Source organism: Entelurus aequoreus, linkage group LG22 (genome assembly GCF_033978785.1).
Source record: "Entelurus aequoreus isolate RoL-2023_Sb linkage group LG22, RoL_Eaeq_v1.1, whole genome shotgun sequence".
NCBI classification, from domain to species: Eukaryota; Metazoa; Chordata; class Actinopteri; order Syngnathiformes; family Syngnathidae; genus Entelurus; species Entelurus aequoreus.
The window spans coordinates 25396833-25415729 of record NC_084752.1 but is presented as its reverse complement, the minus strand read 5'-3'; the positions used below and the strand labels follow the sequence as shown (position 1 = coordinate 25415729).

At 40.9% G+C, this 18897-nt stretch overlaps 1 protein-coding gene across 9 annotated transcripts in view; it reads left to right on the top strand.

The window, feature by feature from the left end:
• The window catches only part of LOC133639184 (gamma-adducin-like), a 225128-nt gene that overhangs the window by 123281 nt on the left and 82950 nt on the right, over positions 1-18897 (top strand). For all 9 annotated transcript variants that reach the window (XR_009823749.1, XM_062032278.1, XM_062032277.1 and 6 more), the window contains one exon: positions 7-251. Coding sequence is in view for 8 of the 9 variants with exons in the window: in XM_062032278.1 (XP_061888262.1) it covers positions 57-251 (195 nt within the window). In the remaining variant the exon portion in view is untranslated. The remainder of the gene's footprint in view (positions 1-6; positions 252-18897) is intronic.

Here is an 18897-nt window from a genome sequence, read left to right as displayed (position 1 = left end):
CCCCAGGTCAGATTCATAGCGGCAGCCATCCAGTGAAGGACCGAGGCAGAACAGGGATGAGCGTGGACGTCCACCACGGGGTTGTGACCACCCCTCCCCCACCCAGTGGCGGCCCCAGGGAGCGCTACTTTGACCGAGTCAACGTCAACGACCCGGAGTACCTCAGAGCCAGGAATATGTCGCCCGATCTTCGGCAGGACTTCAACGTTCTGGAACAGAAGAAACGGGTCACGCAGATATTACAAAGCCCTGTAAGTTACATTACAGTACACTGCAATGTATGTGCAACAAACAAACTGACAGTTTGGGTGAAGAGAGGATGCAAAAGTGACCCCAAAAGGCACTGCTGTCTTTAGTTGCATAACTACCACATAGGAAATGAAATAGTTATTTATTCATGCGTTCACATCTGGTACTTACACTGTCGTATTCAGTGCCAGCGCGACCTTCTCTGCAGGCCTAAACACTACTGTATCAGAAGAAGCACAGATCTACATTTACAACTTGAACCTAACAGCACATTACTGTCATGTTGAGTAAAAAACAAATTTCAGGGCTGCACTGCTTCACATATGTGTATGTATTTGAATGTTGTTGTCCAATCAGATTTGAGCTTTTATGTGTTGCTATGTTGATGTAATCTGTTCAGAGCCTGCAGAATCAAGTTGCTGACGTATGCAGTAACATATTGTGTCATTTTCCATTCTATCATTTTGTCAAAATTATTAAGGACAAGTGGTAGAAAATGACTTATTAATCTACTTGTTCATTTACTGTTAATATCTGCTTACTTTCTCTTTTAACATGTTCTATCTACACTTCTGTTAAAATGTAATAATCACTTATTCTTCTGTTGTTTGATACTTTACATTAGTTTTGGATGATACCACAAATTTGGGTATCCATGCGATACCAAGTAGTTACAGGATCATACATTGGTCATATTCAAAGTCCTCATGTGTCCAGTGACATATTTCCTGAGTTTGTAAACATAATATACATTTAAAAAAAACGAAAGTAGATGTTGTGATGCCAAAAAATATCCATGTAATCATAGTAGTATCCACTAGATACGCTCCTGTACTTGGCATCATTACAGTGGATGTTAGGTGTAGATCCACCAATGGCGTTTATTTACATTTTGACGCCGGTGAGCTACGGTGTGTAGTGAAGCATGTTTGGCTATTCCTCGTCCTGCAGGGATGATACTTGCAAGAAACATACTTTAATTGTACTTTATCGGTACTTTTCAGAGGCGGTATAGTACCGAATATGATTCATTAGCATCGCGGTACTATCTTAATACCGGCATAACGTACAACCCTATTTACGAATTGGAATGCATAAAAAAGAAAACAAATGTGTTTTTGTCTTACATAGGGATTGTGAATGATAGGCAGAATAAAAAAAAAAAGTGCAGTTCCCAGTCCCATTAAAACATGTCTTTTCTTTGCTAAATTCAAGTCAGGTTATACAGGTTGACATTTAATATGATGTCATGCTCGGCAAGCAGAAACATGTTTATTGTACCTGAACTAAAGTACATGTTTTAGGAATTATATTGTGTTATTCAAACACAGTGACTAATAGGGCGGTTTGGATAAGCACCTACTTTCTGTACTTTGCCCTCTTCCACAGCCCAAAGATCTACCGTATTTTCCGGATTATAAATCACAGTTTTTTTCATAGTTTGGCCGTCGGTGTGATTTATACTCCGGAGCGATTTATGTGTGAAATTATTAACACATTACCGTAAAATATCAAATATTATTTATCTCATTCGCATAAGAGTCGAAGCAAATGTCAGCAATCGTCACTCACACGTCAACCAATAATAATTCGGCGGGGGAGGGTCATGGCAGAAGTGCATTGTGGGTCATGGGATGCTAACTGCTATATGCTACTGCCGTAGCTATTAAAATGGATCACATCGACATTGGCGGTAACTTATAAAAACTGAGAAGGACTGAACTAAAATGGCACCGAAAAGGAAATCATATACTGCAGATTACAAGCTGGACGAAGTGAAATATGCAGCAGAGAACGGCAATCGAGCAGCAGAAAGAAAGGACATACCAGAGGCGACACCGGGGAGGAAGATTTCATGGGATTTAGCGATCGGCAGTGACAGATTGTTTGGTAAACGTATAGCATGTTCTATATGTTATAGTTATTTGAATGACTCTTGCCATGATGTGTTGCGTTAACATACCAGGCACGTTCTCAGTTGGTTATTTATGCGTCATATAACGTACACTTATTCAGCCTGTTGTTCACTATTCTTTACTTATTTTAAATTGCCTTTCTAATGTCTATTCTTAGTGTTGGATTTTATCAAATACATTTCCCCCAAAAATGCGACTTATACTCCAGTGCGACGTATATATGTTTTTTTTCCCTTCTTTATTGTGCATTTTCGGCCGGTGCGACGTAAACTCCGGGGCGATTTATAATCCAAAAACTACGGTTGATGTCCTAGTACAGGGGTCGGCAACCTTTACCACTCAAAGAGCCATTTTGGCAAGTTTCACAAATTAAAGAAAGTAATGGGAGCCACAAAAAAAAAAATTTAATTTAAAATGAAAAACACCGCATACAAAGCTTAAACGCTTTGTGCTATGTTAACTAGGGGTCTCCGACACACGCACCGGCACGCACTTTAATGTGGAAATTTGATGTTAGTGCAGCCCGCGAGTTTTGAATGAATGGCACTTGATAGCGTCATACTTGCCAACCCTCTCATTTTTCCCGGGAGACTCCCGAATATCAGAGCGTGATGACACTGCATTTGGCGCCCTCTACAGTCTGCCCTAACAGTGTACCTGCTCGACCACACGTAGAATGCAATTTCAGCTTGCTCACGTAAGTGACAGCAAGGCGTACTAACTCAGCAGCCACACATCTTACACTGACGGTACCAATACCCAGAATCCCATGCAGCCCTAACTCTTCCGCTCAACCAACGCACGGAGAGGGGGCGGGGGGGGTTGATGTGTGGAGGGATTTGGTGGTAGCGGGGGTGTATAATGTAGACCGGAAGAGTTAGGGCTGCATGGGATTCTGGGTAATGGTTGTGTTGTGTTTATGTTGTGTTACGGTGGGATGTTCTCCAGAAATGTGTTTTTCATTCTTTTTTGGTGTGGGTTCACAGTGTGGCGCATATTTGTAACGTAACAATGTTAAAGTTGTTTGATACGGCTACCGTCAGTGTAAGCTGTGTGGCTGATGAGTAAGTATGCTTTGCTGTCTCCTGTGTGTGCAAGTAATAACAACATGCAACATGTGGCTGGACTGGCACGCTGTATGTAAATGCTATAGAGGACTATTACTGCAGTGCAATTAGGGCACGCTCTTTATTTAGTAATTAGAGTGTAAATAGGATTATTTTTTCCCTGGGAGTAATCTATGAGGGACACTGAGATCCATAAATCTCCTGGGAAAATCAGGGGGGTCGGCATGTATGTAGCTGAGCCGCATCAGAGTGGTCAAGAAGCCGCATGCGGCTCCGGAGCCGCGGGTTGCCGACCCCTGTCCTAGTATAATTTTGGTAGTCAACACAGGCCAGCAAAATAATAATAATGATAATTTAAAAAAATGCCAAATACCACACCCTGGCTCAGCTTTACTTCACATAATTCCACAAGTGCCCTTCAGGCCATCAGCCCTCCTGTCAGGTCAGGTTTTGCTGAGGTTAGCAGCTTATTGTGTACACGGTATTTGCTTGCAAGCACACTTAATGCTGCTGTTTGCTTTTCTATCTTTGGAAGTCCAGAATCTTAAGAATTTGCGGAGTGCTACCAGCACAACAGTTAAGTCATTTTGCAACTCCTTTGAGGATATCCTTCGAAAGATTTCGGTGCTCAAGCTTGTGTAAAGACTATGTTAGAAGGTGTTTTGGCTTGTTGTATGTTGCATGCAACCTTTCATAGGATCAGAATGCTGTGAATTATAATGGTCTGCAGTTCAAAGGCAGTGTTGGATTGCTTTACATCTCTGACAGAAACTCAATGCCAACCCACGTGAGCTGATTTAAACATAGCTCGGTGTCGCGTCTCTGCTTTGCATTTTGTAATTTTCCCTTTGTACACTCGGTCTCATTTTGTCTGGATGGTACTGCAACCCCCCCAACCTGTCATTTCAGCCCTTATAAGTGTTTGTCCAGAGCTGTTGACTCAAGACTGGTGTCCAACCCAAGTGCTCTTTATCTTGCAAGCAGGCCTCGAGGTTATTTAAATGATAATTAATGATAAATGGGTTATACTTTGACAGTATTTCCACATTCACCCATTCACACACACATTCACACACTGATGGAGGGAGCTGCCATGCAAGGCGCTACCAGCACCCATCAGGAGCAAGGGTGAAGTGTCTTGCCCAAGGACACAACGGTTGTGGCTAGGATGGTAGAAGGTGGGGATTGAACCCCAGTAACCAGCAACCCTCCGATTGCTGGCACAGCCACTCTTACCAACTTCGGAGACCCGTGTCATTTTAAATGTAAAGACAATACCGTATTTTCCGTACTATAGAGCGCACCGGTTTTTAAGCCGCACCCACCAAATTTTAAAATAAGTAAATATGTTTACATGTATTAGCCGCACCGGACCATAAGCCGCAGACACACTATATTGCCAAAAGTCTTTGGCCACCTGCCTTGACTCACATATGAACTTGAAGTGCCATCCCATTCCTAACCCATAGGGTTCAATATGATGTCGGTCCACCTTTTGCAGCTATTATAGCTTCAACTCTTCTGGGAAGGCTGTCCACAAGGTTGTGGAGTGTGTTTATAGGAGTTTCCGACCATTCTTATAAAAGCGCATTGGTGAGGTCACACACTGATGTTGGTGGAGAAGGCCTGGCTCTCAGTCTCCGTTCTAATTCATCCCAAAGGTGTTCTATCGGGTTCAGGTCAGGACTCTGTGCAGGCCAGTCAAGTTAATCCACACCAGACTCTGTCATACATGTCTTTATGGACCTTGCTTTGTGCACTGGTGCACAGTCACGTTGGAAGAGGAAGGGGCCCGCTCCAAACTGTTCCCACAAGGTTGGGAGCATGGAATTGTCCAAAATGTTTTGGTATCCTGGCGCATTCAAAGTTCCTTTCACTGGAACTAAGGGGCCAAGCCCAACTCCTGAAAAACAACCCCACACCATAATTCCTCCTCCACCAAATTTCACATGCGGCACAATGCAGTCTGAAATGTACCATTCTTCCGGCAACTTCCAAACCCAGAATATTTAGGAGCAAGGACATTTCACAACTGGATTTGTTGCACAGGTGGCATCCTATGACAGTTCCACACTGGAAATCACTGAGCTCCTGAGAGCGGCCCATTCTTTCACAAATGTTTGTAGAAACAGTCTCCATGCCTAAGTGCTTGATTTTATACACCTGCCAAGTAATTAGGACACCTGATTCCGATCATTTGGATGGGTGGCCAAATACTTTTGGCAATATAGTGTATATACCGGTAAAACATATTTTGTCAATGTTCATTTACATACCTTAATTGTTTCCAAACGAGGCCTGTCACAGTGCAGTAAAACGGCAGATCAAACAAAACAGAAGTCATCGTCATGGACCCACCAGCTGTGGAAGCCAGCTCTCCAATCAGCTAAACAGACTCAATAACTCCTCGGTGATGTTTCGGTGAATTTACAAAACTGAATTACTACAAAAAGAATTGTCACGGTTGGGTCGCATTTTACTGCGTGGATCGTTCTCCCAGAATGCAGACGGAAAACTCCGGAGGCAAGGTACAGGTAAGAAGATGATTTAATGTCCATAAATCGTTCCAAATACAAAAATACAGCATGCCGATAGCTCGGGTAGCTAATGGAGTAGCTAACAAGAAAACAAATGGCAAAGCTTAGCTCAGGAATCAAGAATACTCAACGTAACGTGTTGCATGAAGCTAATAAGACAGCCAGACCGAGTGTGGCGAAAGGCAGGAATAAATAGCTCTCTTATTAGTGCCCGGGAGCAGGTGAGCGTCCCGAATACTAATCAGAGCCATGTGAAAATAATCAGCACCCATGACAACCAAGAAACACAAACCCATGCAGGGGTGCTGAAACAGAACTGAGGGAGTCTTAAACTAAAACAAAACGTGATCCGGGCAACGGATCATCACAATAATAATTCTAACACAGACACTTTTACATGTGTTGGCATATTCGCTAATGCTAACAATGCTAGCTTGATTACATTACGACAGCACGTACAAATATGCATCAAAACACTCCTACAGACATCACACATGGGACGGTTTAATAGCGTGAATAGTTTTAGTTACATTGTAAAACTTACAAACGTTGCTTGGAATGACGAATGAAAAATCCTTTCGAGCAACAACGCTATGGACAGTTATACTTCCAGTTCAAGGCACGAAAGAGGAATTCCTTTTTTAACCCACAGCACCTGCAATGAGCAAACTCGTCCAAACGATGGCACCAGAGCACAAATAATTACACAACTTTTCAGTGTGTCTGTCGGTGTGATATGAAAACTGTTTGTTGAATACAAAACATTATGGCTGTTAGCGAAGAAAAAAGCATAAATTAGCCACACGGTTTTATAAGCCTCATGGTTCAAAGTGTTAAATTAGGGGCTTATAGTCTGGAAAATATGTAACTTATTTTCTTTTCATGAGCCACTAGCGCCTCTGACATCTGTTTTGCTGTTGAAATCGGGATGTTTTTTTGCACTCTGGAGGATTAATTTAATGGTAAATACATCCCAACGTACACAATCGGTTGTATTACTCTGTAATATTTCAAGTTACACGTTTAAATTTTTAAAAAAAGCTACATTTGTGAATTAGATTTTCATATTGCACATGTCTATTTATTATTTACAGTTTGTTTGTCTGCATTCTTATTCAATGTAGTTTTAACCATACATCTACAACAATAGGTCCTTTTTCCCATAATCCCAAACGGTTCTTTGTCGTGTCTTTTTTTAGCTCCAAAACATCGTATCGTGTGCCTAAAGACTTCCTCTCTCTACTCGTCTTTCTCTGTCACTCTCTCCTTTCTCTCGCTCTCTGTTTGCTTTGATTCCAGTGTTGCATGACTACTGGACTGCTAGATTACATGGTTCTGGTGCTCAGATTGCAGGCTGCATATAAAATCAGACCAATTTAGACTAGTCTTGAACTAACACACACAAATGCTTCATGCAAACATTTTTTTTTTTACCTCTTTTAACTTTGAAACCATTCAAGGCCATTTGACGGCCTAGAACAGGGGTCGGCAACCCAAAACGTTGAAAGAGCCATATTGGACCAAAAAACCAATCTGTCTGGAGCCACAAAAAATTAAAAGCCATATATAAGTCTTATAATGAAGGCAAGTGTCTATATTAGCTATAATAGCCTACTATCAAAATGACGATGTGTCGCAGGCTGAAGCAAATCTTCGTTGACAGAAATGTTGAAATGTAATATTTATTCTACACATTTTTACAACATTAAAACACATTAATAAATCAGAGGCTACTTAAAAGGTAAGATAACTCCTGGAAATGACTGTCTCAGAATGGCCAAAGGTATAGATGTGTGTGTTCAAGTTAAAGGAAACGGCAGGCTGTCTTCTTCTAATAGATGTATTGCTATTAGGGATGATGTTTGATAAGAAATTATCGAGTTCGAGCTTATTATCGAACCGATTCCTTATCGATTCTCTTATCCAGTCCAGATAGGTTGTTGTATATGGAAAAAAACACATTTGGTTTAACAAATCACTTCACATTCTCTACTGCTCGCTAATATAGTATTACCATATCTGAGTTATTGTGGGGAAATAACTACAAATGTGCGCTACATTCGTTAACCGTGTTACAAAAAAAATGAATTAGACTGATACATAATGTTGGATATAGAGAACATACAAACACTTTATTTATTGAATGAAAAATATTAAAGTTTGATGATTTGGTAAAATTGCAAACAGCTAAAATGATGTGCAATTAAATGATGGAATGGATGAAGTAAAGAAGTTAAACATTGTACTGATATGATCCAGTTTAAGAGGTTGTTCAAATGAATAGTGCTTACAAAGTACAAAGAAGAAGAATTATGAGAAATACTTTCAACCTTATTGAAAATAAGATATTATTCATCTCAGTATATTAATAATGACTGAATTAATTAATTGCATATTACAAAACTGTTGTATATACTAATTCACAGATATTTTATTATAAAAAGGTCAGTGAATGATGTATATATTTGTATGAAGTGGGAAAGGGGTAGGATTAAATAAGCTTTACTTCTTCCTTCTCCTGTAAAGTGAAATGATATGAAACTGTGATGTATTATGATGTGGTCGGATCATATTTTGTTTAGTTATGTTCTGTTAGTTTTGCACTTCCTTAGTTGTTTTGTGCACTTCGGGGGTTTGTTTTAGTCACCATGGTTATTTATGATTTTCACCTGCCTTGTACGCGCACCTGTTGCTCATCAGAGACTCTATTTAAGCCTGCCTTTTCCGGTCACTCGTCGTGGCTTCATTGTTTGCATTTGCAACAGTTACGTTGGCATTCTGGTTTTCGAGCTCATGATTCCTGTGCTAAGTTACCTTAGCTTCTAGTATTCCTGTGCTCAGTAAGTTTTTGCTTTAGCTTCTCGTGCGAACGGCACGCTTTCCTTTTGTTTCGTTCCTGTCTGTTGTAATGTGTATGATTTATGAGAAATAAATCATCTCCTACCTGCACGCTTTCGTCCGGAGCCGTCAGTTTTGCGTCCCGGGAACGTACCGCAGCACGCTGCACCCCACCGTGACAAATGACTGAGCTACGTGACGTCATTTCTTGTAATGTCACACGGGGCATTTCTTGATTCGAATAAAGAACCAACTCTTTTTCTTTACTATAGTGATCTCGATAACGGGTACCGGTTCTCAAAAAGGGATTCAAGTCCGAGGACTCGGTTCTTTTCTTATCGAACAACCGGGAAAACCGGTTTCGAGAATCATCCCTAATTACTACTATCTTTGGCAAGCTAGGTAATGTTTGCTGTGGTCTGGAACAACGTGGCACACAAACAACTATCTGAAATGCAGCCCATATTACATACAGATAATGTGTCATGAGACATGCAAAACCAAACTATATACAAAGAGGATACAAGTAAAGTATATTAAATGAGCTCAAGTATACATACACATAATGATGCAATATGTACATACAGCTAGCCTAAATAGCATGTTAGCATGGATAAGCTTGCAGTCATGCAGTGACCAAGTATGCCAGATGCTTTTTTTTTTTCTTGATCACTGATTTCTACTCACTGCAGACTTTATGAGAGCCAACAAACATAACTTTATGAGAGCCAACAAACATAATCAAACATCACTTACTGTATAAGGTCTGCTGTCATTAGAATGCCGACTGCTAGGATGTTCAAATATTCCCATTTAGATGAAGAATTTCTCTTAATCCTTGCACTTTTTGTGTCGTTTTCGCTATTTCCTGGTCATAGTGTCTCAACATGTCGGATTACTTACTCAGAAGTCTCATGTACAGGTGAAAGGCATCATTTGTGGTCTACAATAAACTTACAGGGAGCAGGGAAGCGAGGAAACAGCAGACCACTTGATGATGTAAACATAGGGACACACGGAAGTGATTACGTCGCCGCTATAAATATTTTGTCTGCGTTAGCGTTTATAATAACACTATCACTCATACTTGGTTAATATTCAAGTCAGGAAATGTAAAATGAGTATTGTTGATGCTTTTTGAATGGTTCTTTAGTGGAATTTTTGGGCGGAATAATAGAGTTCCCATTGGCTCCTTGACTTTTATTTACGTTTATTTAATGTTTAGTATGCAACAAAATTTTGTTTCATAATGATTGTGAACAATAGGCAAAATGAAAAAAAAAAAAGTGCAGATCCCCTTTTAAGTTGACTTAAATGTCACGTAACACCCTGGCATTACAAGTAATATGTGTTTTCTTGTGGATTTAACTGTGGAATGTGGTGTGATAAGAATAGAGGAAAGAGAATTGCAACACTTCAAAATTGTGTATGTTAAAGGCCTACTGAAATGAATTTTTTTTATTTAAATGGGGATAGCAGATCCATTCTATGTGTCATATTTGATCATTTCGCGATATTGCCATATTTTTGCTGAAAGGATTTAGTAGAGAACATAGACGATAAAGTTCGCAACTTTTGGTCGCTGATAAAAAAAGCCTTGCCTGTACCGGAAGTAGCGTGACGTCACAGGTTGAAAGGCTCCTCACATTTCCCCATTGTTTACACCAGCAGCGAGAGCGATTCGGACCGAGAAAGCGACGATTACCCCATTAATTTGAGCCAGGATGAAAGATTCGTGGATGAGGAACGTGAGAGTGAAGGACTAGAGTGCAGTGCAGGAAGCATCTTTTTTCGCTCTGACCGTAACTTAGGTACAAGCTGGCTCATTGGATTCCACACTCTCTCCTTTTTCTATTGTGGATCACGGATTTGTATTTTAAACCACCTCGGATACTATATCCTCTTGAAAATGAGAGTCGAGAACGCGAAATGGACATTCACAGTGACTTTTATCCCCACGACAATACATCGCCGACACACTTTAGCTACGGAGCTAACGTGATAGCATCGGGCTTAACTGCATATAGAAACAAAAGAAATAAGCCCCTGACTGGAAGGATAGACAGAAAATCAACAATACTATTAAACTATGGACCTGTAAATACACGGTTAATGCTTTCCAGCCTGGCGAAGGTTAACAATGCTGTTGCTAACGACGCCATTGAAGCTAACTTAGCAACGGGACCTCACAGAGCTATGCTAAAAACATTAGCTATCCTCCTATGCCAGCCAGCCCTCATCTGCTCATCAACACCTGTGCTCACCTGCGTTCCAGCGATCGACGGAGCGACGAAGGACTTCACCCGATCACCGATGTGGTCGGCGGCTAGCGTCGGATAGCGCGTCTGCTATCCACCTCAAAGTTCTCTTGTTTGTGTTGCTGCAGCCAGCCGCTAATACACCGATCCCACCTACAACTTTTTTCTTTGCAGTCTTCATTGTTCATTAAACAAATTGCAAAAGATTCACCAACACAGATGTCCAGAATACTGTGGAATTTTGAGATGAAAACAGAGCTTTTTGTATTGGATTCAATGGCGTCCGAATACTTCCGTTTCAACGATTGACGTCACGCGCATACGCCATCATACATAGACGTTTTCAACCGGAAGTTTAGCGGGAAATTTAAAATTGCACTTTATAAGTTAACCCGACCGTATTGGCATGTGTTGCAATGTTAAGATTTCATCATTGATATATAAACTATCAGACTGCGTGGTCTAAACCAGTGGTCCCCAACTACCGGGCCGCACAAGAAATTAAAAAAACAATTGATTAATTAAATCAACATAAAAACACAATATATACATTATATATCAATATAGATCAATACAGTCTGCAGGGATACAGTCCGTAAGCACACATGATTGTATTTCTTTATGGAAAAAATAAATAAATAAATAAAATAACCCCCCAACCCCCACCCCGTTCCATGGGACAAATTTTCAAGCGTTGACCGGTCCGCAGCTACAAAAAGGTTGGGGACCACTGGTCTAAACATTTGAAAAATAGGTTTTGTGTTAGAATTGACGCTTATTGCTAGTGTAAGGAAAAAAAACAAGAGTTAAGTAAGATTAGCCTTTATGGAGTTAATTCACTGTGTTTTATGTGCTTTTTGTTCAAATACACTTGATTTATTTACTAAATGGAGCAAGAAGATTTGTGTGATATTTCCTTGTGGGAAAACTTGGTTGTTTTTTTCCCCCCTCATAAATGGTTTGGATACTGATTGTAAGAGCAGATTTGCAAGGCTTCTCTGTTTTTTTGGCATCTGAGAACATGTTTGCTGTGACCGCTACCACGGTCTAAAAGGTCAAGAGATTAGATCCAATGAAATTGAATTTAAGTCGTTTTTCTAATGCTGCTCTGCACATCACCATCTGACTGCTTTGCTGTCCTCCCCCGCATTGTTCCAGTGTATTAAAGTTAAGTTAAAGTTAAAGTACCAATGATTGTCACACACACACTAGGTGCGGTGAAATTTGCCCTCTGCATTTGACCCATCCCCCCGTTCACCTCCTGGGAGGTGAGGGGAGCAGAGGGCAGCAGCGGTGGCCGCGCCCGGGAATCACTTTTGGTGATTCAACCCCCAATTCCAACCCTTGATGCTGAGTGCCAAGCAGGGAGGTAATGGGTCCCTTTTTTATAGTCTTTGGTATGACTCGGCCGGGGTTTGAACTCGGCTCCATGCCACAGAAATGACTTATTAGTGGTTGTATCACTCATGATATAAGGAACCGTGAATATTGTCTTCTCCCTCTGCCACTTGCCAGCAAACATAATAAGATGGAAGTTGATGGTGCTTTAGCAAACTCCGGCAAAAACCCCTTTGTGTGAGGCTGCACATTACGGCTGCTTTTGTTTTGTTTTTGTCTTATGGCTTTTTAAAGTCCCTGTGGCCTCTTTAATACAACATTTGGCGTTGGACCTCATCCAGAGATATATTTTAACACCAAAGTGTTCCCCTCACAGCTGTTGCATTTTGCAACATATGTACGATGCTAAACTGAGTGAGACTTCCGGAGCGCAGCAGTGCCCAAGTGATTAGTGGGTGGTACCTTTTAGAGCAGGGGTCCCCAAACTACGGCTCGAGGGGCCAGATCTGGCATACAGCAACAACTAATATATATATATATATATATATATATATATATATATATATATATATATATATATATATATATATATATATATATATATATATATTAGAGATGTCCGATAATGGCTTTTTCGATATCCGATATTCCGATATTGTCCAACTCTTAATTACAGATTCCAATATCAACCGATACCGATATACAGTCTACAGTTGTGGAATTAACACATTATTATGCCTAATTTTGTTGTGATGCCCCGCTGGATGCATTAAACAATGTAACAAGGTTTTCCAAAATAAATCAACTCAAGTTATGGAAAAAAATGCCAACATGGCACTGCCATATTTATTATTGAAGTCAAAAAGTGCATTATTTTTTAACATGCCTCAAAACAGCAGCTTTGAGGCATGTTAATGCCTAATGCTCTCTCAGCTTCTCTGAGAGAGCATTAGGAGGTTAAGGTGGGCAGGGTTGGGGGGGGGGGGGGTTGAGGTCGGGAGGGGGTAGGGGGTAGCGGGGGGTGTATATTGTAGTGTCCCGGAAGAGTTAGTGCTGCAAGGGGTTCTGGGTATTTGTTCTGTTTTGTTTATGTTGTCTTATGGTGTGGATGTTCTCCCAAAATGTGTTTGCCATTCTTGTTTGGTGTGGGTTCACAGTGTGGCGCATATTTGTAACAGTGTTAAAGTTGTTTATACGGTCACCCTCAGTGTGACCTGTATGGCTGTTGACTAAATATGCATTGCATTCACTTGTGTGTGTGAAAAGCAGTAGATATTATGTCATTGGACCGGCACGCAAAGGCAGTGCCTTTAAGGTTTATTGGCGCTCTGTACTACTCCCTACGTCCGTGTACCACTCCGTACAGCGACGTTTTAAAAAGTCATACATTTTACTTTTTGAAACCGATACCGATAATTTACGATGTTACATTTTAAAGCTTTTATCGGCCGATAATATTGGCAGCCCGATATTATCGGACATCTCTAATATATATATATATATATATACACCGTATTTTCCGGACCATAGGGCGTACCGGATTATAATTATAAGGCGCACTGCCAATGAATGATCTATTTTCGATCTTTTTTCATATATAAGGCGCACCGTATTATAGGGTACATTAAGGAGTCATATTATTTTTATTTTTTTTAAATTTGAAAACACTTCCTTGTGATGTACATAACATGTAATGGTAGTTATTTGGTAAAAATGTTGCAAAGATGATGTTTTACAGATCATCTTCAAGCCGCTTTCTGACAGTCGCTTCTAAATGCACCGTTTTGTGGGCGGTCTTATTTACGTGGCTCACCTTCAGCAGCGTCTTCTCCCCATCATCTTTGTTGTAGCGGTGTAGCGTGCAAGGACGGGAGTGGAAGAAGTGTCAAAAGATGGAGCTAACTGTTTTAATGACATTCAGAGTTTACTTAAATCAATAACGGAGCAGCATCTTCTCATCCTCTGGAAATGTGTCCCGTGAAAAACCGTCCGACCGAAACTCTAATAATTAAAGTTCCTTGGGTGAATAATTGAAACTCACTACACCTGTATGTTTTAACGCTTTCATGGCGAGTTTACTGACAGATATAAGTAAGAACTTTACACTACTTTATATTAGAAATGGCAACAGCGGAGGATGAATGTCCCATAAAAGAAGAAGCTTATCGACTATGGTGTTGGCACAAACTACAATTTTTCAGGACTTATGCAGATCCCAAATACAGATCAGCAGGTACCAGAAGGTTAGAAAGTTGCTTTTGTATAATATTGCGAAACAAAACGCCAGATAATATGTCTTACCCTATACACACTTCATAATAATAACCGTATGTTGAAGCACAGTACAATCCATCAAGCGGTGCAGCTTCATAGCTTACCAAAGTCGTACTAAAACATTTTGATAGATTTTTGAGCGCCGTGTGTAATGTTCTATATTTTCAATGGAACATATAAAATGTTGGTGTGGTTTACTTGAGTCATATTGCGGTCTACACGTATCTCTTGTGTGTGACTGCCATTACATTGCAGTCTACATGTATCTCTTATGTTTGACTGCCATCTACTGTTCACACTTATCATTTCACCATGTACCAAATAAAATTGCTTCGGAAAAATATGGTGTGTATACATATATATAATGTTTTATAATAATTGTGTTGTTGCCTGCGTGACAGTTCATACAAAACAGGAACTATGCGCACAGGGAGAGTAAATTGTTGGAATCGATAGCAATGTCAGCCCTGAAGGCAGACGCTCCTGACAACATTGTCACACTGTTGGCTTGTAGAGTAGCATCGTGCTGACATTACGAGCTGTTCCGGGCATCAGCAAGCTTCTTGGAAAAGTCGTCCATCCTCCAGTATGATGAGTTTGATGTGGCAACAGGCACAATCTAATACATGTATGTGTTCACATAATAGACTTAGACTTAGACAAACTTTAATGATCCACAAGGGAAATTTTTCAACACAGTAGCTCAGTTACCATGATGGAAAGTGTAAGGATGGAAAGCACAATGCAGGTATAAATAGACTAGATACAGCGATTTAAAATATAACATATATACGAATATACACATAATATGTGTACAGTATATTATATATACAGATATATTATATTATATCTATAACATATATACAATATATAACAATTACCATGTACAATATTACAGTATATGTGACAGCAGCAGCATAAAATAGAGAGTTGATCCAGCAGAAATTAGACATTAAAAACAAAGAGAAGTAGCTGACATAGAAGGTGTCAGGTAATAGGCAGATATCATCTATTGCTGTATGGCGAGTGATTATACAGCTGGATGGAGTGCGGAATGAAGGAGTTCTTGAATCGCACAGTGCGGGAAGGAAGCTGAAGGAGCCTGTTGGAGTATGAGCTCCGCTGTCCCTCAATTGTCAGGTGGAGTGGGTGAGCAGGATTGTCCATGATGACCAGCAGTTTGTCCAGTGTCCTCCTGTCCCTCACTGACACAAACGCCTCCAACTGCGTGCCAATAGTTTGGCCGGCTTTCCGGATCAGTTTATCAATCCGGTTTGAGTCCCTTTTGCTGGTGCTGCTTCCCCAACAAACCACTGCAAAGTACAGTGCACTGGCCACAACAGACTGATAAAAGATCTCCAACAGCTTGCTGCACACATTAAAGGACCTAAGCTTCCTCGGGAAAAAGAGTCTGCTCATGCTCTTCTTGTATACAGCTTTGCTGTTGTCCTTCCAGTCCAGTCTGCTGTTCAAATGGACTCCCAGGTACTAATACTGCCCCACTACTGCCACCTCCCGGCCCTGGATCTTGATGGGCTCCACCGGGGTCGTTCTCTTCCTGAAGTCGATGACCAGCTCTTTGGTCTTGTCCACATTAAGGACCAGATGGGGATGGGTCAAATGCAGAGGACAAATTTCACCACATCTAGTGTGTGTGTGACAATCTTTGGTACTTTAATCTTTAATCTTTAATCTAGATGGTTCGCCTGAGACCACTCCACAAAGTCAGCGATCAGTGTCCTGTACGCCAATTCCTGTCCCTCTCTGATACACCCGACCACAGCAAAGTCGTCAGAGTATTTCTGCAGGTGGCAGGACCTGGAACTGTACTGGAAGTCTGAGGTGTACAGGGTGAACAGGAAAGGAGACAGGACGATCCCCTGTGGAGCACCTACACCACTGACCACAGTATCCGACAGGGAGCTCCCCAGTCGCACAAACTGGGGCCTGTCAGACAAGTAATCAGTGATCCTGGAGACAATGGATGAACTGACACCCATCCTGAGCAACTTGTCACTCATCAGAATTGGCTGAATGGTGTTAAAGGCACTGGAGAAATCCAAGAACATGATTCTCACAGAGCCCTTCCCACCATCCAGGTGAGAGTGAGCATGATTCCGCAGGTAGATAACGGCATCATCCACTCCTACATGGGGCTGATATGCAAACTGTAGAGGATCCAGGGAAGAAGCCACTAGGGGTCTCAGCTGATCCAGCACAAGTCTCTCGAGGACCTTCATGACCTGGGACGTCAGGGCAACAGGTCTGAAGTCGTTCATGCCCGATGGGATGGGCTTCTTGGGCACCGGCACTATGCAGGATGTTTTCCATAGCACTGGTATCCTTTCTTGCTTCAGACTCAGGTTGAAGATGAAGTGCAGGATCTCAGTTAGCTGAGCAGCACAAGTCTTCAGGACCCAGTAGTTGACTCGGTCAGAGCCTGCTGACTTGGCTGGATTGACTCTCTCCAGCTGTCGTCTTACATGTCCAGGTGTCAGACACACCGGGCTGGCTTTCTCAGTGGGGGTGGAAGAAGGGGAGGGGGGAAAGAAACGGCTGTGGCAGGTAACAGAGAAGGAGTTTGTGTATTGAAGTTCAGGGGAGGTGTGAGGACAGGAGTAGTGGGGGGAGGGCCAGTAAGGGGTGCATTGCTAAATCTATTGAAAAACAAATTCAGCTCGTTGGCTCTATCTACACCCCCATTAATGATTTATTTTCACTTATTGCAAACCTCAGCTTCAAATAATAACATACTTGCTTAGTGTTGTTTTTGCTGCTGCAGATGTAGGGCGATTTGCCCAAATATTAATGATAGCTCCACTTTTAGCCACGGGATTAACGTGTTTGCATGATGGAGTCAAATCCTTGTTGTCATAATCTTCTTGAGAATACAACACACACACAACTGTTGAGCAGATGCCTGCTCGTGTGTGTGTGTGTGTGTGTGTGTGTGTGTGTGTGTGTGTGTGTGTGTGTGTGTGTGTGTGTGTGTGTGTGTGTGTGTGTGTGTGTGTGTGTGTGTGTGTGTGTCTGTGTGTGAGCTTGTCTTCCTGGCATATGAGTGTGTTTGTGTTCATGTGCCTTTTGAAAGGCTTCAAGCCGCTTTGAGTCCAGTGTGATTTGTTGCTTGCAATTTATATCAACATGGTAGTCACAGGAATTAGGTGCACTTGAATCAATTGAACATATTTCTAGGGCATCAGAACGGTGCCAAAATCATTGCACGTAAAATACACCCTTTGCGTGGGCGCAGACTAATTTTGGGCATTTTGCTAATTTTTCAGATTTTTTCCGTCGTGTCATTTAATTTGGCCCGCCAAAGGGTAACTACCAAATGTACAAAACCCAAAACCAGTGAAGTTGGCACGTTGTGTAATTCGTAAATAAAAACAGAATACAATGATTTGCTAATCCTTTTCAACCTATATTCAATTCAATAGACTGCAGACAAGATATTTAATGTTCGAACTGAGAAACTTAATTTTTTTTTGCAAATAATCATTAACTTAGAATTTAATGGCAGCAACACATTGCAAAAACGTTGGCACAGGGGCATTTTTACCACTGTGTTACATGGCCTTTCCTTTTAACAACACTCAGTAAATGTCTGGGAACTGAGGAGACACATTTTTGAAACTTTTCAGGTGGAATTCTTTCCCATTTTTGCTTGATGTACAGCTTAAGTTGTTCAACAGTCCGGGGGTCTCCGTTGTGATATTTTAGGCTTCATAATGTGCCACACATTTTCAATGGGAGACAGGTCTGGACTACAGGCAGGCCAGTCTAGTACCTGCACTCTTTTACTATGAAGCCACGCTGTTGTAACACATGGCTTGGCTATGTCTTTCTGAAATAAGCAGGGGCGTCCATGAAAAAGTTGTTGCTTAGTTGGCAACATATGTTGCATAATATATAGACATAATATAATATATCTGTATATAACTTATTCTGTACACATATTATGTATATAGTCGTATATATGTTAGATTTTTGTATAGCTATATTAGTCTATCTACAGTATACCTGCATTGTCCTTTTCATCCTTACACTTTCCATCATTGTAACTGAGCTACTGTGTTGAACAATTTCCCTTGTGGATCATTAAAGTTTGTCTAAGTCTAAGTCTAAGTCCAAAACCTGTTTGTACTTGTCAGCATTAATGGTTTAATGGCATTAATTCTAAATAAGTGTTTGATGAGCATTCCTCAACTTTCTCAGTCTTGTTTGCCACTTGTGACAGCTTTTTTGAAACATGTTGCAGGCAGTAAATTCCAAATGAACTAATATTTGCAAAAAATAACAAAGTTTTCCAGTTGGAACGTTAAGTATCTTGTCTTTGCTGTCTATTCAATTGAATATAAGTTGAAAAGGATTTGCAAATCATTGTATTCTGTTTTTATTTACGATTTACACAACGTGC